Source organism: Diabrotica undecimpunctata, chromosome 5, assembly GCF_040954645.1.
Source record: "Diabrotica undecimpunctata isolate CICGRU chromosome 5, icDiaUnde3, whole genome shotgun sequence".
NCBI classification, from domain to species: Eukaryota; Metazoa; Arthropoda; class Insecta; order Coleoptera; family Chrysomelidae; genus Diabrotica; species Diabrotica undecimpunctata.
In genome coordinates, this window is record NC_092807.1 from 96,210,433 (window position 1) to 96,232,741 (window position 22,309).

The 22,309-nt window shown below is 32.6% G+C and overlaps 1 protein-coding gene across 4 annotated transcripts in view; it reads left to right on the plus strand.

The window, feature by feature from the left end:
- Tpst (tyrosylprotein sulfotransferase) overlaps positions 1–22,160 on the plus strand; it is a 533,460-nt gene extending 511,300 nt beyond the window's left edge. For all 4 annotated transcript variants that reach the window (XM_072532279.1, XM_072532278.1, XM_072532277.1 and 1 more), the window contains one exon: positions 10,479–22,160. In XM_072532279.1, coding sequence (XP_072388380.1) covers positions 10,479–10,797 — 319 coding nt within the window. In that variant the 3' untranslated portion in view covers positions 10,798–22,160. The remainder of the gene's footprint in view (positions 1–10,478) is intronic.
- The last annotated feature ends 149 nt before the right edge of the window (positions 22,161–22,309 follow it).

Here is a 22,309-nt window from a genome sequence, read left to right on the forward strand (position 1 = left end):
AAATCCCCCAAGAATTTCTTCACCTTTATAGTCTTTTAAATAATATGTAATAGGGTTTCCCAGTTTTATTTTATAAACAGTGAAAATTTCATTAGACCAATTTGGATTGTATTTTTTGTCAAAAACTCCTCGATGTTTTGAAATGCGTACATGATCACCAATATGAAATTTTTGACTTTCCAAATCGACAATTTTAATGTGATTGTATACAGTGTTTAACAATAGTTTTTCATGCTTCTTCTTAACATCCACTGGTTTCATTCCTATTGTTCTGTGAACTTTATTGTTGTATTCAATAACAACTTGTTGTAAATTATCAATCCATTTGTAGGTACCGTTGAAACTAAACTGTTTCCAAATCATTGATTTAATCGTGCGAATAACTCGCTCAGCAATCGCAGCCTTTTTCTCACTGTATACATTGTAATGATTAATATTATATTTTTTCATCAATTTTTTCATATGTGGATTAAAAAATTCAGTTCCCATATCTGTTTGAAGATTATTTGGTTTTTGCTGTTTAAACACATACTCCATACATTTGGCTACTTCAACACCTGATTTATTTTTTAGTGGTAAAGCCCATAAAAATTTTGAAAAACAATTTATTACAACCAAAATATATTTGAAATTTCTGTTTGTATTTGAATATTTTTGCATATCAATCAAGTCGGCTTGGAACAAATCATTAAGAGATTTTATAATAATTCTTCGTCTTTTAAAGTTAATTCTTGCAGGTTTGTGTAACTCATTAACGATATCTCTTTTAACATACATGATATTTATTCTATAATGTTTGCCTCTTTTAGTTCTTCAATAATTGAATTTATTTCATTTGTATGTCCTGTATGGCCAGCTAGCTGTGAAGATAGTAATAAACGTAATCGCTCTACAAGTTCATTTGGATCATCCCAGTGGACGTAATCGATTTTATTGTTGTTTACTTTCATAACCAATCCTTTACCTTCTGTTATTGGTGCAATTATTTTTTTATATTTTTCTAATCTACTACCATCTATCTGTTTACTTGATCTGTAATGCCTTCTGTGAGCATTCGTCGCTACAACTATCTTTTTATAGTTATTCTCATCTTCATCTGTAAAACTAGCTGGATATTTCTTAAACAAAAGCTCATATAAACCTGGTGTTCCTCTGTACCTTTTCTTTTTTAAAAGAATATCAGCACCATCTAAATCTATTTCAGAATTCCCAATCAGTAGCTTTTCAGATGTTTCATCAAATCGAATTCCATATTTATGATCAAATTCTTTGTTTAGAACATCAGCGTGCATATTTGTAATATATTTCCTAGGCAATGGATCATATTGATCCCAGTAGTCTACACGCGCCTGGTTAGCAATATCTTCAAATCGATTTTCAGAGTGTTTATCATTTTTAATCTGTTCTTTTATATCATCCACTTCAATGTTGTCCAATATCGATTGTTTGATTTCACTTGTTTCAAAGTCAGTAGTTTCATTATCGTCATCATCGTTTTTAATGTACCTTAAAGGTTCATCGTTTTTTGTTTCATTTTCTGGACTGGAATTTTGTGAACTATTTAACTTGTTCTCGATATTTTTCAAGTGTTTTGTAATTGGATTAAATAAATCTTCTTGGATTATTTGTCCTTGTTTTAATTGTCTTAATTTACTTTGGATGTTTCTCCGTTTAGTTATAAGTTGTCTTTTCAAATCTTTATTCATCGTAAAATGTAGGTATTCGCTTAACTTCTGAACAGCTCTGGATCAGGTCTCGAACAGGTCTTGAACAGGTCTCGAACAGGTCTTGAACAGGTCTTGAACAGGTCTTGAACAGGTCTCGAACAGGTCTTGAACAGGTCTCGAACAGGTCTTGAACAGGTCTTGAACAGGTCTTGAACAGGTCTTGAACAGGTCTCGAACAGGTCTCGAACAGGTCTTGAACAGGTCTTGAACAGGTCTTGAACAGGTCTCGAACAGGTCTTGAACAGGTCTTGAACAGGTCTTGATCAGCTTTGAACAGGTCTTGAACAGGTCTTGAACAGGTCTCGAACAGGTCTTGAACAGGTCTTGAACAGGTCTTGATCAGCTTTGAACAGGTCTCGAACAGCTTTCAGATTTGGTACTAGTCTAGCCCCCAATTAGACACTTATGTCAACAAGGTTATGAAAATATTTATTGTGTACAGGGTGTTAAATAAGAGTAAACTTTTTTTTTAACTTTTTATTTATACTTAAAAACCCAAAGATTTGCTTCATTAGATGAACTACAGTTAAAACATTTGAACTACATTGGTTAGAGGATTATAATTAACAATACGGTCATGTATAATTATACAATAAGCAGTTGTGTTAGCTGGTATATTCTTATTAGTTTCTATTTCTATTCTCATATCGACACTTCCTGATTTAATTGATTCATTTTGTCTGCTGCAATCAATAACAAATATCGGAGCAACAGCACAGAATTGTAACATAGTAAGGCATGGATCTCCTATGGATTTGTAATAGTACGACGGTTGAAATTGTGCATACATTTCATATGCAAGGGCATAATGTCTTTTACTAAAGTTCAAGTTCAAATTGTCATACGGGTACATTTCAGAATTTAGAAATAGCTTTAAGTTTGTAAGATTACAGTGATCAAAATAGCTGTTCTCTTCTTTTATTGCATTCTTTTTGGCAGTTTGTAATGCAAACAAAACAAATCGTGGTCTCTCCAATAGACTGGTAGTTTTTACATTCCAGTTAAATTTCATTGTCTGAGGCAGTAGAGGAATTTCATGATATTCCCAGCTTCTATATGCAAGCTCCAAACTGGACCCATTTTCAATAAATTTATATAAACGTAACTTTTCTGAATCGGACACTTGAATATGAGGCATTTTCCATATTAATTTAAATATTTCCACTTTTGGTTTCAGTTCAGTTTCTACTGTAGACATTACTGCATTTAAATCAGTTGAACTTCTTATCAATACGAGTTCTTGGCGTATGTTAATAAGAATTTTTGTAAAATCTTCAAAAAATCCAAGTACAAGTTTGAGTGGAATACAAACATTAAAATTTCCTGCTTTATCAGCAACTGTTGGTGTGTCACTAATACTCCAACCTATACAGTTGTATCGATTAGATTCAGTTTGTGTGAACGAAGCATAGTTTTTCATTGTCGTTGTTATACCTAAATTTCTCACTCTATCTATTACACAGCCTCCAATTTCATATCGTATTTCATCAAATAAATGCATCAAACCATTATTAATAAAGCGCAAAGTATTGCTTTCTTTCCCATCATTCGTTAAACGTCCTTCAATATACAGATAACTCTCAGAAGGTAGGGTGTATATATCTTGAGTCTGAATTGGTATTCTTATTTCATCACAATGATTAAAAGTTGCATTGGCATAGGGTAAATGACTGTGCATTTCTCGACTCACAACTGAATTGTCAACCAATACACGATCTCCAATATTTAAAATGTTAAAACTCATATTCACTCTTCTTACAAGTACACCTCAAGAAAATCCCTAGTATTCTAGTATTAATAAAAAACTTTATTCTACACCAAGTATTTCTTTTCTTTTTCCCTGTCACTGTCGTAGTTGTTGTGTTTTATTTTAAATCCTAGTGAGGTTAAAAAGACTTTGTTTTCTGTTGTCAACGGTTTGAGAGTCTGCTTGTCACTAATGTTTTTATCAACACTCTTAATATTATATACACTGTCCACACCTGGATTAAATTTGCTACAGTTGTAAATTAAAACCATTATTTATACTTTTTTTAAATGTAGTCTTAACGTAATAACTTCTCGTGTGAAATTAACAAGATTACCGTCCTGGTCAACTATTTTAATGAAAATTTCATCAATATATCTATTTGTGACAGGTAAATAAATTACCTTTTTTGGAATTTCCACAATTTTGTAACCCGGTAAGACATTTGGATAAAACATGTGGATGATATGACCTTGGTTTTCATTGACGTATGAATTAGTGATTAGATTACATTCCACACAAATAGAATTAACCTTTGTGATATGCACAGGATTCTCAGCTACATGAGTCTTTAAAGGTGAGAGCCGTTTTGGTGTAAATCCCAATAAGGGAGCAATGGTATTTGGTTTTTCAAAATGGATTACTTTGTTGCTTTTTATTTCACATTTGAGCGTATTGTTATTAATTCTCAATATCAAACTTGTAGGTTGATCTATATTATGATTTTTTCTAGGCACACCTTTACCAATTGTATTATTTTTTTCTTGACTCTTTCCTTTATTAATTTCTGTATCATCTTTATCTGGTGTTTGATCTACTTTTAATTCTAATTCAGTTATTTTTTCAGTTAAATAATTTGAAAGATCTTCGACTTCATAAGAACCATGTGGAATCGTTATATCGTAACCATCTATATAAAACTTGTTGTTTGTTTGGTCTACATTTGGAATTGTATTGTATGACATGAAATCTATTAAACCTAGTACATACTGTTCATTTTCGTTTAAAATAATTGGTGGGTAAATTTTTGTTGATAACACCGATTCTCTTCCAGATAACACAAAAGTGTACGACATGTTCAAACGATAATCATAGAGTAAATAAAAGAATATTCTTTTAAAAAGGGTATTTATTTAAAAAATCTAAACACAATTGTCCACAATTTACAGTGTTATAAGTTTGATAAATTTTATGATTATAAACAATTTGAGAATAACCATTTGAATTAAAGTATGATATAGCTTCCAACGGTGGTCTCAGATTACCAAAACTATCAAAATATACGACTTTGGATTTATTCTTCTTGTAAGCTGTCCAATGAGTTCCAGGCCCGTCTTTATTGTCTAAATTAATAATTCCACTCTCATGTTGCCAAATTTTTTTCGGAAACCCATTTCTCATCATTACACCTCTAAAATGTGGGATTTTCATTAATTTTGCATATTTTTGTAACTCTACATTTGTCAAAGCATGTTTTGGAATTTTTATTTGATCCATTTTCTCATTCATAAAAAAATACCCATTCCACTTTTATATGGTTTCAAGTATAAACCTTTTCCAATTGCCAGTGCTTCCATTTTACGATTATGACGTTGTTTTTCGAGTAAATCTTCTTTAGCTGCTTTTGCGTCGTTAATAGTCTTCACGATAGCTGATGTACCCCCAGCAATAGTGCCCAATGCGCTCAACCCAGCAAATATCGGTATTAGAGGTAATATACCCCCAGTTTTTGGAACTTGGATTACTCGTGGTTTTTTAATGTTCTTGTAAGATTTCACAATTCGTAATGCTTGTTGAATAGCTTCCCTTAACGTTCTTGGTTTGCTTTCCAATAGTTTCTTTCTAATGTCTCGAATTACTCTCAATAAACTAAATGACTTTTGCTTTGAAATTTTTCTTTTAGAAGATGAGGAGGAGGATGTGACCCTTCTTTTAGTGCTGTTTCTTGTCTTATTACCAACCATCTTGACTGTTTCCAACCAACTACCCATAATACACACAACAACAAGTCTTTTATCTCATTAAAAAAACGACAATAGAAAATAGAGCATATATTAATTATTATTAATTACATAAAAAAAATTTAAAATTACTGTCTTCTAATGTGGTTAATTCCTTCGATTGGAAATGGTAGCTGTCTCCTTCCCAATGGGTAATCGGCATCTCTATGGGGTTCTAAATGGTTAAGCCTTCCTAGTTGTTGTGCTTGAACACCCTCATCTCTTTGCCGATACCTACTGAATTCTCTCGTGAAGAGTCTTGTCCTGGCATTGTCTCTTTGCTTAGTATGAAATTCAACAACACAACTCTTAACTCCCATTTCACTATTTTACTTTTTCGCTGTTGAACTGTTAACACACAGCTTATTAACAACGATACAGATCAGACTGAATTAGTTATTGGTATATGTGCGTATATATATATATAGTATCTACATATTTTTTTATTATATTTTTTAATTTAATACAATTTACTTATTATATCTTAACTTTTTTCTTAACTGGATCATCATCATCCTCATCTTCATTGTTTATGTCTCGTTTTCTTTTTTGGGTATTGTTTAATAAGTAATTTAAGTTGATTTTTGCTTTTTTGACACCAACTACATTGTCATCAATTATTTTTCGTTTTTCTCTTCTTTTGGAAAGAAGGTCATCATCATCATCAACAAAATCATCTGTAATGTCCACATACATATTATTTTCTAATTGTTTTGCTCTTTTATGATTTAAAAGCTTTTGTTGTATTTTTTGTTTATTTCTGTGCTGGATATTTTGTTTGCGTTTACTTGATTTGGAAATAGTTAATCCTTGGAGTAATAAAGTACAATGGTCTATATTTTCAGTTAGTTTTTCTAAATTATTTTTAGCTTTGTTCAATTCTTTACTACAACTTTTTGTTACAGCTTTATATTTAGTAGAACCTAGACCCATACCTAATTTCACTTTTGCTTTCATTGCACCAGCTACACCAAGTGCTGCCAACTTTTCTGAAAATGCTGTATTTTTCGATCGAAACTGTTCAAGAGCTTTTTCACCTAGAATCTTATCAGCCTTATGTCGTTCGGATAGATCTTTATTTTGAGAATATGCAATATCATGTTCACGACACGCCTCGTCTAATCCATTTATTCCCCTATCTCCTCGTGCTAGTCGTTTCTGTAATTTGGTGCCGGGTCCACAAAACCTATAACCTCCAGGGATGTGCATTTCGAAAGGTAATTTATTAATGACAGCGTTTAACATATTGGTAGCGTACTCGTAGACGATTTACAAATTAATACATAGTTATTCTAAATATAAGTCTTTATATATTTTTTCTCTTCTTCAGACAACTGACCTCACATTTCACCAAACATACTACTTGGTATATTTTTAGCACCAGATCTGGATCTCAAATATTCTATGTAGTCACAGTTTATACAATTCCTATTAGATATTTCAGTCTCCCCACCACACTTTGGACATTTATACTTTACTGGTACAGGCATACTTATTTTTGGATAAATAGATGACTTGGGTTATTTTTGTCACCACCAAATTGTCTAAATATACTTTTTAAGTAACAATTTACACAAAGTGTATTTGGAATCTCAGTTTCACCACCACACTTTGTACATTTATATGTCACAGGTACAGGCATATTCAAAGGGCAAAATAAAAATGAGCTTTATGTTATATTTACAGCTATTTTATTATTCTAATTTTTTATCATGCGATTACATTATTTTTGCGGTCTCTGTCTCTTTACATACATTCTACTAGGTATATTTTTAGCACCACTCTCTTCCTTGTACACCTCTTCCAATTCACAATTTATACACAGGTCATTTCGTTCTTCAGTGTCACCCCTACACTTTGGACATTTATTTTGCACAGGTACAGGCATATTCAAAGGATAAAATGTTATGTTTCACAGATGTACAGATATTCTTCTCACTCAAATTTTCTTTGTTATCGTTGTTGTTGTTGTTGTTGTTGATTTTAAGAAAAATAGGATACACTCTTTCCAAAAAAGTACAATTAGGACTAAATTTTTTGTGATCTTCGATTATATTGTCATTTGATTCCCATTTGTAAATCTCTACGCCACACTTGAAACACTTTACTATATCTTCCACTTGGAGAAAGTAAAATCCACAAGCAGCTAACTCTATTTCAGATTTATTCCCCTTCCAATTGTTAAAAGTTGAGAGCCTTGAATAAAACTCGTCTAGCATGTACACCTCAAGACACATCTTGATTACTGACAAAATTTTGCTGGATACATTTATTTAAAATAAATAACTTGTTTCAAAACAAATAAAATTTATAGTATCAATCCAATATTGTTTTATTTACATCTACCCACATATATCATTAAAATATATATACACAATAAAGCATTTATGTGATACATAGTTATTTTTCCTTTTCCTACAAGTTTCAAAAGTAAAGACTAGGCAGGCTAGGCTAGGCAGGCTATACAGATATATCTAAGCATCGTACACAAAAAAATTTTGACGCAACAACACCTAAAATATTTCCAAGTCTCAATACAAAATTTATTTTTTCGATCACCCTGTACAAATTTAACGAAAAGAAGAGAAGATGAAGCGATAAGCGATGAGTTTTGCACTCGACATACAAGGTGGTCCGTTCCACTCAAAGACACCCCCTCTGGTCATTGTCGACCGATTCTTTTACTTCTTCAGGACAGGTAAGACAAAGAAGAGACAAGTGAGACAGGTGTAAAAACATACAGGTAACGTAGGTGACAATTCTTCGGCTGAGAAGAAGAGATCTAGAGATAAGCGACTAGTTCTTACGACCCTCTGGTCATTGTTGATCACTTCTTCGGGAGAGAAGAAGAAGAGATCAAGCGATAAGCGACCAGTTCTTACAACCCTCTGGTCATTGTCGATCACTTCTTGTACTTCTTGTACACCCCCAAGGTCAAATCATGGCATCGATACCTTCGCATCGGAGACCCTGATGGACAGGTTACCAAAGTGCGTTTGAACCCCGCTTGCTATACTACTTACCTGTCCCTGTTTGTACATGAAAACTAGAGAGACCAAGACTCTGTTTCTACTAGCCTACCAAAGCTCCGAACATGAAGCAACCGGTGACACTCCAGCAATGTTATTGACTCGTCGAGAGATGAAGCTTGACATTCCCCGAGCATGTCAGCGCCCTAAAGAATCGGCTAGTTAAAGTCCACGATTTCATCAGAAATAAGCTACAACTCACCAATGACCGGATGAAGGTTAGGTTCGATCAGAAATCCACTAATGTTAGTTTCAAGGAAGGTGACTCTACAAACCAACCAGAAGAAAAGGTCTAAGATGCAGCCGCCTGGGAGAAATCTACCTGGTTACTAAGTAGATAAATGACATAGCGTATAGGGTGCAACTGACTCCATGAAGTAAGCCGAAGGTCGTCCACCTAGAGAGACTATGTACTTATGGACGGGAGAATCCGCCGACCTGGTCCATTTAGGCACTGTTCCGGGTGAACAGCCTGAAAGAAGGGGGCGAATGTAAATACGGTCCTGTAATTTACAAAGTGAAGCTCTTTTTATCTCGAAAATTCTACCTGGCGTTCTATTAATGCTTTACCTTCGATATTTTTCTGGAATCTCATGTTAAAGCGCTGATTCGATATTCGTGCCTTCGGTGGCGATCTCTAGAACAGATATTCCTGTATGAAAAGTGGAGTCCTTTAAAGAAACAGTAATTAGACAAGTGTTTTTGTAAGCGATACCCATATTCTTCTAGGCGATAATTATTAGTGTATTTATAATTATTAATGTAATAATTGTTATTTAGTGAAATTTTTGTAGTGGAGTGAGTTAAATAAAATTAGTTAAACTACGTTTATTTCATTTAATTCCTAAATCCACAGAAAAACGTAACAATATTTATATCTAGGTACTTATGAAAGTACCTTTTGTATTATTAGTACCACTAAACAATTTATCTATCTATAATTATTAATTTATGAATTTGAGGATAGTTTGGCATTGATCTAGCCTAACACATAATTTACTCTAATTTACACACATATTTTATAAATATGTGTGTAAATTATTTTTACTTAAAAGCTACTCTCAAGGAAATCCTCAACAACCCAGAGGTCACGAAAACTATACCGTTTCTAAAAACCGCTCAGCTCTACCACAAGATTTAATCTAATATACATTAGTTAAAGTTATGTAATTTTTATTTATTTTCATTATTTAATATATTGTTATCTTAGCCCCCGCTCACCGACCGGTGTCCTTCCCGAAGATTCGAGGAATGGAAAAGCGACTATTGAAGGTAAAAAACCGGTCCACATCCTTCTAGCAAAGTTGGAAGGAACTCTAGGGTAACGGAACTTACAGAAATAATTTGGATTCAGGATGTCGGTGTTATAAATTCGTTACTGTCTCAAATAAATTGTTGTACCATTCAAGTTGTAAATAAATAATATAAATAAAAGTAGTTGCTGTAGTGATACGAAACAGCTGTAGTGATAAGATTTTATAATAAATTTTGTGGAAGTTTTGAAAACAAAGTTTTCAGTGTGTTATTGTTACATAAAGTAGTTGGTTGCATTTCAGTTTTTAGTGATGTGATGGTAAATAAGTGTACATGAATTAAATATCAGTTAAAAAAGGAATTGTTTGACAAGACAAGCGGTCCGCCGCTCGCCCAAAGCTTCATGTATATAACAACAATCATCAAATGTTTCTATTAACTGCGCAAAAATTGATTAGTAGTGCCTTTATTGGCCACGTTAAAAAACTTGTTTGTTTACATTCCGACACCGTATGAATCGTGGGACATTTTTTTAAGGAGTAGCCTCCTATGACAGTCTATATTCGTTACTATTATAGTAACCACCTATTTAAATGCAGAAATTATTGTGTTTTTTATAATATTGAAATAGATATTTTTCAGGTTCAGGTTCTTTTTTTATTTTGTTGTGTATTTTAATTTCTACTGTGAATAACGTATTTATATTATTTTGGTGTTTTAGGGTAGAACGATCCAGCGACCAAGTAATTAAGCCAGTGAATCTAGAAGCGCTAACGAAGTGGGTGGGCAAGATTCCAGAAGACGTAGTCCGCGACATGGCAGACATCGCCCCCATGCTCTCCGTCTTAGGCTACGATCCGTACGCCAACCCCCCCAACTATGGCCAACCCGATGCCGAGGTAGCTCACAAAACCAAGGAAATCCAAGAAAACAAAAACGTGTGGGACAAGAAAGCCCAAGAGATGTTGTGGAATTTCTACACAGAACCGGACCCGGGTATAGATAGGGAACCTAGTGACGATCCGAATAGTATTACTTGACGGCTGACGTTTTAGGCCAATCCGGGAAGGTTTTAAGGCGAAAAAATACTGGCACTGATTTTTTAAATCATAAGTTAAGAAACAGCCGAACAAAGCTTTATTGTACAGTTACACATTTTATATAGAAACGAATTTATGCATCATACTAATATTTTGTTATATATGTTTTGGGAAATCTGATAATTTAGATAATTTAAATCTCTCATTTTGTTTTATATAATCTGATGTCTTGATTTATATATTGATAATTTTTATTGTTCAGTTTTTGGAGATGTATAGTGGCTACAGGAAATTTATGTCTTATAGATTTCAGGTAGTTATTTTGGTAGATAATTGTCTGTATTTCTGTAAGTTCCCGTTAATTTTGTTAAATATTTCTTAGTTTATTGATTTCTATCTAGCTATATTTAGTCTTCCTTCGTATTTCCTAGTTTATTTTAGTTAGGTTAGTATTAGTCTACTTTAGTTTTTCATACTTTTCTTTAGGTTTTCCTTTATGTCTCTTAAGTTGTTTTTTATTATCTTGATTTTTCTTTTCTTGATCCATAGTTTTATCAGTGTTTCGTAGTTTTTCTTAAATTTCTTCGTCCCCGTTAGTTTTCCCTAGTGTTATTTACTTTTTACTCCCCTTTTACAGTATTGATAATATTTTCTACCTCTTTCTTCCTTAAAAAAGTTCTTCCTTAGTATATATCGGATTTTTCGTACTTACGGTCGCCGTTGCCGGTATTTTTTCTATTTACAAATTTTCGACGTGAGCGGCCTAGACTAGCTGTTAGAAATAAATGAAGTTCGTTTGTGTGTGGACCATTTTGGTGATACTAATAAGTTGTGATGGAGATAGACAGTTCATGATTGTTGAATTGGTGTTTTGCTCAAATTATGGAAATAGGCTACAGACGAGACCATGCAAATATAAATGCAATCAAAATAGGAACTATATTTTGTAGAAAATCTAAAATTGTAAGCTTATGTCTGGTTCCACAAGTGTCATTATGTTTGGCAGTTAACTAATGCAACATGAACATTAGTTTTTCAAAGAATTTTAAGATATTGTCTCGAAAAAGTAGTAAGGAAAATCTAAACGGAATTTATGACAGTTGACATTTAAGTCAAAAGATACCAAAATACTAGAGTAACCATCAACTTCGTGTTCCATTAGTTAATTAAATGTCGAATTAATTTACTTTTGTAAAACCGAGCACAAATTTAATAGATAGATATATACAAGGTGTGTCAACATAAGTTCAAATTACAAAATCATTTTACACGATAATTTAATACATTAATAAGATCTTCATCTATATTTTAATTATACATGAAATTAATAACGTCATCACTGTGCTATTATGACGTGGCATCATCGTAATTAACAATTATAATCATCTACAATAATCATATTATAATAATCTTCTTTCTATTAAACCAACTCAAAGGGCTATCGAGGTGTCTAACCAGACCCAGGAGTCAAGAAAGTGAATGGTCTCGACACTCAACAGTGAAGTCTTGAAAAAGCTTTATTGGTCACTGTTGGCAAATTTTGCAATGTTCATAATAACAATATTCACTTCCGGGCCAATGTTTCTGAAGTCCCAAGTTGTGTTCACAATGTTCCTTAATACATTTTCATTCTGGAATCGATGAATGACATCTAAATTACTCTTATTGGTACAACCTTACAACTGAAGCCATAAAATTTTTGTATCTGTTTATAGAAGATTGATGGTATGGATTGTCTTCTCAGTAGCAAATACACAATGCTGAGATATTCATATTTTTTTAAAGATTCGCTTTGGAAATTTTGGAAAAGTGGCGACTTACTTACTTTTATCTCTTTGTCTCCTTCTCGCTCGATGCACTTGCTCCAGGGCTGCTCCAACTTTTTTAATTCGTCTAAAGAATAATTTTTCTTGAAATCTGCTAAGTAGACCTCCTTGGTGGCAATGACCTTTTCATTGGACTTAAATTTCTACTCGGCGACCGACTTTTTTAACTTGGTAACAGAAAGAAGTCGCACAGGACCAAATCTGGAAAATACGTCTGATAAGGCAGCAGTTCGTTGTTCATTCGGCTGTGGCGACAAGGTGTGACCCCGCACATTTTCATGGTAAAAGACCATCAGTCCGCCTTTTCGGCCGATAGGACAGTCTTCGCGTTCTTCGGAACACGTTCTTCAGGTGAAGTGCACTGTTTTGATTGTTCTTTGATCTCAGGTGTGTAGTAGAGGATCCATGTTTTGTCGAGTGTTACGAAACTATACAAAAATTGCTTCGGATTGGGCTTTTAAACAGCGTTAAATACAAGTGGTTTCATGGTTGCGGTTGTTGCTCAGAGCGAGCAAATTCAAATGACCTAAATTCCATGCAGTGTGCGACCCACCTAGTCTTTTGAGATACCTACTGCCTCAGCTATCTCGCGCACCTTCAATCTGTTCTCGAGATAGCTTAACCTTATTAATGAAAAAATATTTTGTATTCTTTTAGTTGTTGGTTGAACATAATGCGCTAAATCTTCTTCATGTTTAAATTATCTTAGATTATCTTATTAAACTTAAAGATGATTAAAAATATGAATGTATGAGTCCATTTCTAAATAGGGAAAGTAGAAATAAAAGGAGAGACACTCACAATCAGCTTAAGAGTACATTGGATGACTGGTTTCGTGCATTACAATTTTCTATTCATCGTCAGGTTCCCAGTAAGGTTATTTAACCAATAAAAGAGGAATTACAGGTATATATATATATATATATATATATATATATATATATATATATATATATATATATATATATATATATATATAACAACACAACATCCATACCACATAACATAAAAACTTTTAATTAAGTATATTATCAATATCTTCTCCACGAACTGTTCCCAGTATCGATGAACGAAAAAGTATTTTCCAACAAACACTGTCTTAGTGTCTATTGACTTAATATGGACATAGTTTATAAGGTACAGCAACTGTAATTTATCTTTTGGTGGTTAAGTAACCTTATCAGGAGCCTGACGATGAGCAGCAAATTGTAGTACTCGAAATGGGTCGTCCAAGGTACTATTAAACTAATTACGAGTAAGTCCTTTCGTTCCTTTGTGTTAACCTATTTGAAGATGATTGTTTGTCATTTAGATATGTCAATCATTATTTATTATTCTAATTCATGGTGTTTTGTTAAATTATTATTTATAAAACAGTAGTTATATTAATCTCAAATTTCTAAATAAATATTCCTCGTCTTTAAAATTTCTAACACGTGAAAGATGTTCTGGGAATCGAAAACAGCATAGTTCCAGGCTATGCACTTGTCTCGCCTTCAACAATATTCATCACGTTTCGGCGAACAGTAAGCACAATGGTGCAGGATCCAATGTCTTAGTTACACAAAGGCAAATAAACAAATAGGTCAATATATTCGTCGTCCCACCTACCCATATATCTCGACTAACCACGCACAAATAATGTTGGTTTAAGCTTCAGTTCAGCTATTGTGTTGTTCACTCAGGGCGCTATTCTGATCAGACTTAAACCGTTATTATACACGGCAGATATTGTTGGTAGAGGGCCTCCGATTAAATTTAATATTATACTTAACCAAGGAATCCGAGAGGATTATAACTATATTAAATTTAATTTTTGTTTACATAACAAACTTCTAGTAAGTAGCAAACTTCTACATTATCCTTATAATATTCAAAGATTTGTCTGTTTTATCAAAACGAAAGTAAAAAACGGCAAAAAAATGGTTTAACAATATTATTACAGCTTGTATGTTTTCAAATCTGTTATTTTCAGTGTTTTAAATCTTCTTTCACAATTTTCATGTATGCTTCGCAATTTACACGGTCTTCTCCTGCGTAGTTTCCTAATAGTTTTTATATTTAGCACATTTTTGACATCCTTTCAATGTGCCCAAACTATTTTATTCTGTATGCCTTTATGTATGTTACTATTTTAGATGAATTCATTGTTGATATCTCATTATTTGATCTTTTTCTCCATCCTGCGTCGTATTTACTCCTCCGTACATAGTTCTTAGCAGTCTCGATCATCGTCACTATTTCATGGCTTTTAAAAATTTTACGACGTGGAATTTTAAACTACTAATATATGAGAATTAAACAGCAACATTGCTAATTCAATACGTTCACATTTTTTTGTTATAGTTTCGTCTGTTTTTCTTTAATCGCTTTCCTCAGTCGCGTAGAATATTTCACCTTTTATCTCTTGATAACAAGTCTATAATTTGTTGTAAAATAAGTCTACAACTTGTTTTGTACCGTGTCCGATTATCAAACGTTAACATATATCATATTGGTTATAATGTTGTTTATTATGTTACCCCAGTGCGACAGAGAAAACTGACGCAAAGCTGTCCCTGCATAGTTTTCTAATGGGCCGGGTTTATCGACAACGTGACCCTCCCATTGTTCGCTTAGGTCACGTGGTAAAAAACTCCGAACCATTAGAAAGAGATGTAGGGACTGCTTTGCTTCAGTTTTCTCTGTCGCACTAGGGAACAACGCTGTATTGCAACTTCTTCTTCTTCATGTGCTGGGCTCGAATATCGAGCGTTGGCTATCAAATTGGCTATAGTAATTTTGTTGACGGCAGCTCGGAAAAGAGATGCAGAGGATCTGTTAAACCAATCTCTCAGGTTTCTAAGCCATGACGTTCTTCTTCGACCTGGCCAGAATAGATGTTAAATAGTAGCAGGGACAAAATGCAGCCCTGTCTTACTCCTCTTTGTATTTGAAGCTCTTCAGAAGTGTCCCGGCCAATCCTGATGTTTGCACGTTGATGCCAGTAAAGATTTTTAATAATGCGTAGGTCTTTATCATCAATACCTACCTGCTGAAGAATGGCTATCATTTCAGTATGTTTTACTCGATCAAAGGCCTTCTCAAAGTCAATAAAACACGTATAAACTGGATGTCCGACATCTCTGCATCTCTGTACCATAACCTGAATACTAGTTAGTGCTTCTCTTGTTCCAAGGTTATTGCGGAATCCAAAATGTGTGTCACCAAGTTGTTGTTCTATTTTTTGGTACATCTAAGAGTGCAAAATTCGTAGAAATATCTTTAAAACATGACTCATCAAGCTGATGCTTCGGTAGTCACTACATATTTTTGCATTTGCTTTTTTAGGTATTAAACAGATGAAGGAGAGATATTTTACCTGAACTTTCGAAGAGCGTTATTATTTCACTCGGTTTTTCATCTGATCCCGTCGCTTTTCGGTTCTTTGCTAATCGTATTGCTTGTTCAATTTCGTCCATAGTTATGTCAGGTCCTGTAACTACTTCGTTAATTTCAAGCTCGGGCCTTTCATCACTAAACAGTTCCTCAATATACTCTTTCCATCTGTCTGTTTTATGCAAATTAGTGATAATCAGTTTTCCGTCTTTATCAACGATGTTATTTGCCTATTTTTTGTTCTGACCTGTCAGTTCTTTTAGTTTTTTTATACATATTAAATTAATCATATTTTCCCTGTAATTCTTGAATTTCTAAACATTTGTTTTCGTAGTATGTTTGTTTTGCAGCGCTTATTTTAGTCCTTATCTCTTTATTAATTACTTTATAGATTTCGACGTTTTGGTTCTTAAAATTGCGTCTTTTTTCCATCAACTTCAAAATCTCATCGTGCATCCACTGTTGCTTTTTTTGACTGCTCTCTTTTAAGTTTTTAGTTGAGTTGCTTATAATCGTTTTGATTTGGTTCCAATGATCCTCTCTAAATTGTTTGCAATCATCTGGTTATTGTTTCTAATAAAATCTATATCCATAAGTTTTAATTTTATTTCGGCTAACAACAGATTGTGATCAGATGGAACATCGGCACCAGGAAAAGTTTTTACAGGCTTTACTGCATTTCTGTAACGCTCACTGATAGTTATGTAGTCAATTTGGTTTCTGACGATATTATGTATTGCAACACTCAGTCTATTTTAACTTTTAACTTAATATGCTTTTTTAGATTCTAGAGTTTTCCCAAAAGTAGTTTTGTGTACTAGAAATGTTGATCAGTTTTCTAAATGTATGTACTAAAAGTGCGTTCTATGATTCTAAATTGTCGGTTTGAGGTTTGGACGTTATTGAAATTTTTCAAACAGTTGGGAATTATGACTAAAAAATATGTTAGATATGATACACTTACACAAAAATAAATTTAAAAAGTTATTCAATTATTAAACACTTAAATCTCATGTTTGAAGCTCTTTATTGACGGTCGACAATAAAATCAGTCCTTGCCACTCAAACTGAAATATCATTCTTAATTCTCGAGCCTGAATCTCAACACTGGAGTTTTACTTTAACCTTGAATCTCATCTGTGATGAAGTTCTTACGTGAATCTGAATCTCACCTTAAAATTTGTCGTTCAGTTGATATTTCTTCCATTTTGGTTAACTTAAAATTGTTTAAATGTATTTGTTTTCCCCGTAGAGGGAAATTTTTATTGTGTCGTATTCATCTTGATTCTGGCTTTACAACCCACGTGGGTCCTAGCCATCTCAAGTATTTATCTCCAGTCGTCCATATCCATCGCCTTCCTCCATTAAGTACCTATTCCCATATTTGTATCGCATTATATCAACGAAAAATTCCCATCTATTCATTTATAGATCGATGGGAACATAGGCCTACCCTTCGCTCCTCTATTCTCCTATATTCAAGCTATGTGCATCCATATTCAACCGACGTGATTTTCTAGGTTTGAAGATTGGAAAAGTACAAGCTTTTCCTTGAAATCCTAAATGTAATACGTTTCATTTTTTAACAGAGAGCACTTGTTTGTCAATTTCTCGTACTGCTTTAAAAATGACAAAACAAATTCTTTGTGCATTTTATTTGAATTACTTCAATGTCGTGGAATACTGCAGTAAAGGAGCAATTCGCATTTCTTCTCTGTTTACTTCTGACAAAATTCTCGAAATCGTCGTCGATTTGTAGGCTAGAGCGTGTCTTTTATTGATATACCGCGATACAGGCTCAATTACCAAGTATAGATCAAGGTCCTTGGCACATTACGATTCTTGTCGGATTCTATATTGGAATTTGAAAACTTTTCTTCCTAAAAATTGTAAATCCTTTGATCCGACCTACCATCGAAGACGTTCTATCCGCATAAACCGACACCAATTTCTACTACCCCACTTTGCTATCTTCAATAACATTTCTCACTTGGTATAAAATGTCCGGTTATGGAAACAGTTGGCGCAGATCTAATACCTTGCCCACAACATCGAAACTTATCTATCACTAAGCGTACAAACATGCTCAACTGCGCATTATCTGTGATTTCACAACCTTCATCCAAAACCAGTGAAAAATATTTACAGTCTCGTAGTCTAGCAATTATTTGTGTTTTAACATCCTACTTCATATCATCAATTCGACGTATGATGAATATGAAGTTTCCATTTCATCACCTATTTTTTTTAACGAATATTCTTGCCAGGCCAAAGAGTTTTTTCTTGACGATAAATTCCGTTTCGTAGGCTTCAGACGACAGGATAATTACGCCATGAACTTCCTTGTAATGCCGCTTCAGATTTTTTTGCACTGCTACACGAATTCTACATATCAAACGGCAACCGATCGCAGTGTATGACACATTCATCGTAATTAGATGACAATACCATTGACAAAGCGACGTCTAATGTATCTGGGCCAGGTTGCAGCTGCTGCTTTACAGTGCGAGTCAGTGGCGTAGTATAATAAATGATTTTTTTTATTGAATTTGAAGTAGTTTTTTTATTTTTCGAAAAAATCTATGCGGATCATTTCTAATAATCAGCTTCGTGGCAGGCGTGCTGTGAATTACACTCCCGTCCACATATGAAAATTTCCATTTCAGTTGTGCTATTTGGTTAGTACAATCTCTAACTTTTGTGCTGTTTTTTATGCAGGTATTCCTCCATGGACCTGACAGCCATTTGTCTCATGGCTATTCTGTCCATATTAGCTCTTATGAATGTCGTGTTTGATAAATGTGTTAGAATGGGAAAAATGCGCTGACGAATAATTTTGTTTTTTAATACCGAATAAAGTTCCCATATTTCTTAAAAAGTATAAAACTAACGAACAAAATTGCGAATAACGAAAAACATTTGCGTGGTCTCCTTAAACCATGGGCCATTATTAGTAAATAGTTTATTTATATAAATTTCCTGCTTCCATAATCTGATTTTATTTTTAAACAAGACTTAATTTTTATCATTATTAACAAAATTTATAATAGATAAGTATTTATATTTTAATTGTAAAACAAAATATGGTATTGTATCATATTTTATTGAGAAAAAAATAAATGAAAAAGACTTGGATTGCGCATTTAGTGGATAAGTTATTAACAAATGTATCAACAGACCAACTAAAAGTTTCTGAATCTTTTTTTCAAATTGTAAATACGTTGTTAGTTGAAACTTTCTTAACTTTATGAAATAATATATTGATATATGTGATGCTTGAACAAACAACAAAAACAGTCTGCGTTCTTGACTTCTTTTCTCCTCTGTTGTCTTTTGATACATTTATGGCGATTTCTACCATTTTAAACGTATCCTAAGTATGCAAAATTGTTTGTTAGTCTTGTCAGAGTAACAAAAGGCAAAATTGGAGAAAAGTTGATACTTCTGAATATTAAATTTTATTTGTTGGTTGTAATGAAAATTATTTGGTGTTTCGATTTCCGTCGTTTTCAAAAAAGATTCTTTTTTAAATAGTGAGCTGGTATAATCAATATTTGTTTGGTGGTTATTGTTTTCCAATACTTGGCCTCGATCTTGTAGGACTATAGCCAGGCGTTAATTGATAATTCTGAGGGTGATGTGTGTACCCTCAGGATGATATCAAATTCTGATTATTTTATAAAGTCAGAGGTTACATCATCTACAATTATACATAATACATAACACAAAAAGATGATCACACCCAATTATGACAGATAAATTCTCTCGTTAGTAATTTCATTGTAAGTCTAAGGAAAAACCAGGGAAAAAACATATGAGTCATAAACATAAACAGGTTATGTTTTGCCAGCATCAACATTATTCTCAGTTAAACATTACAAAGATGTCGTAAACGATTACTAAAATATCACTTTCAATTTTAACTTAAAATTATTAAACAATGAACAAGATACAAGATTTTCATTTTTTTAATTACAGGTATATTGATGTAGGTGTCCTACTTTTAGAGGACACTAGGACTAGGCCTAGAACTCGGAAAGTAAATATCAAAGTAAAAAACGGAAAATTTGGTGAGCTTTTAGTATAATTTTTTGGTTGTAAGTCAAGTCAATATACATTTTGGTTTGTAAATAAGCCACAGTTAAATTGAGTTTTTAAGTAGCAGCTGATTCCATTGATAGAAATGAACAGAAGAAAGGAAACATGGAAATAATTAGAGCAGCAAAACAGAAGATGTAGTCACATGTGAGCACACTACATACAGTATAATACATACAACATGAGCGACAGAATAAAGAATTATTAGTTTTTCAGGTAATATTGGCCTAAATGTATGTAATATAACAACATTAGCAACTCTAAAAACAATGTAAACTTTTAAGTAGTATCTTTATTGTAAATATATTTTTAATGTAACAACTTCTATATTCAATTGATGTAAATAATTTTATTGATATTATTGAATTAAAACCTACTTGAAGTATTCCTAGTGTATTAATTTATAAAGTCAATAAATCAGATCATCAGTTCAATATATATAGTTAATTTTGGGGTTGAGAAAATTTTGACAGAATAATTATTGTCCGAAACATACAACATTATTACTAGCCTGGAATAAAGCTACTACTAAATACTTTAATTTAAAAGAGAAGAATAATCATGAATAATGGGAGCATTCCGGTGGTAAATGGTCAAACAAGCCATAAAAAACTCAATGGGAAATTCTAATTTGTTAAAATCCTGCTTACCCTAATTATTTTACATCAGAAGTCATAAGATGTACCTACTATATTGAAAACAATTTTGTTAAAATTGTTGTACAAATTATACACATTCAAAAATTTTGCAAAAATATTGAGTTGATCTGTGGGATATCTTATGCTAAATGAAGAACTAAAAGTGCGCGCACTACTGCATGAATAAAACATCTTTATTATTGTACTTTCTTCTCAACTGAGTACATTTTATCAGCTTTATTGTTTTTTAAACAATAAATCGTAAAATAAAAATATTGATAATTCATTCAAATATTGTTAGTATCTAACTTTTGTTTTAACCAAATGCAACCCGTTATACAAATGCTTCACTACGTGTTGCCTAACTTTTTCTGTTTTCAATACAGATTTCAGTCCCTTACAAATAGTTTCTCATGACTTTTGATGTAAAATAATTTGGGAAGCAGTAATTCAACAGTTTGGAATTTCTCATTGAGTTTCGTATGGCTTATTTGACGATTTATCACCTGTTATACTAAACCCATTGTGGCCTTCATTCTGCAACAAACATAAACAGTTACATAGTTTTAAAAATCTTTATTTGTTTGTTACTAAAATATGAGATGCATTGACATATGAGTAACTTTTAAATTCGGTACATTCAGTTTCATTAAAAAAGGCACTGAGTGTTATATAATATTGTAATACTTAATTGAAATAGATATTATAAAAATTTTATTTTAGTTCCTAGTCAAAATTTGAATGTTGAATATTAGGTAATTTGATTTTATTATGGAGCGCAGTCTGTTAATAAGTTTATAAATAAAGATAGTATCTTGGTGTCATATTTTAAGTAAATATCTTTTTAACATACCTACATCACAGCAGCACATTATGTCAAATAGCAAAAATTGAAAAACAAGATTCAGTGTTATTTTGTAACAAACGAATGTGAATAATTTTTGCATTTTCAAGTTACAATGAATATTGGCTACGAGCACGTGTGCTCGATTGTATAGGAACTTTCAGTCAATGTCAAAATTTGACCAATTAAGAAATTAATTATTACTAAATTGAATTGTCAGTTGGGACTCAGTTCAGTGAATAGAGATATACAGAGCCTTTCATTGTATTCTTTTATAAATGTCCACTAGATGCCTTTATCCAAATAAAATATAAGTTGGTATAAAAAAATGACTAATATGACGAAAAATATGCCGTGCATTTTGTACATTTTATTTATTTAGATAATAACGACAGTCTTTTGACTTAATATTCGTTTTTTTTTTGTTTAGTACTGACAAACAAATCAATTTTATGGAAAATAAATAAAAATGTGTGAGTTTTTATGAAATTGGTAATTCGATTTCATATAATTGAACGAAAGTGTTCATTCGATAAGAAACTTTAAAAATCTAATTTGTTTAATAAAATAATTTTTAAATTCCCAGTTTTTATTAATTATTTCAGCAATTACCCTCCTTTTCTCCCATTTCCAGTGTGTACAGGGTTGAAATATTTCACAGTTTTATAAAATAAGTATTAGTTAAGTAAATCACAGAAAACCGTGGATTTCACACGTAATAATTCATC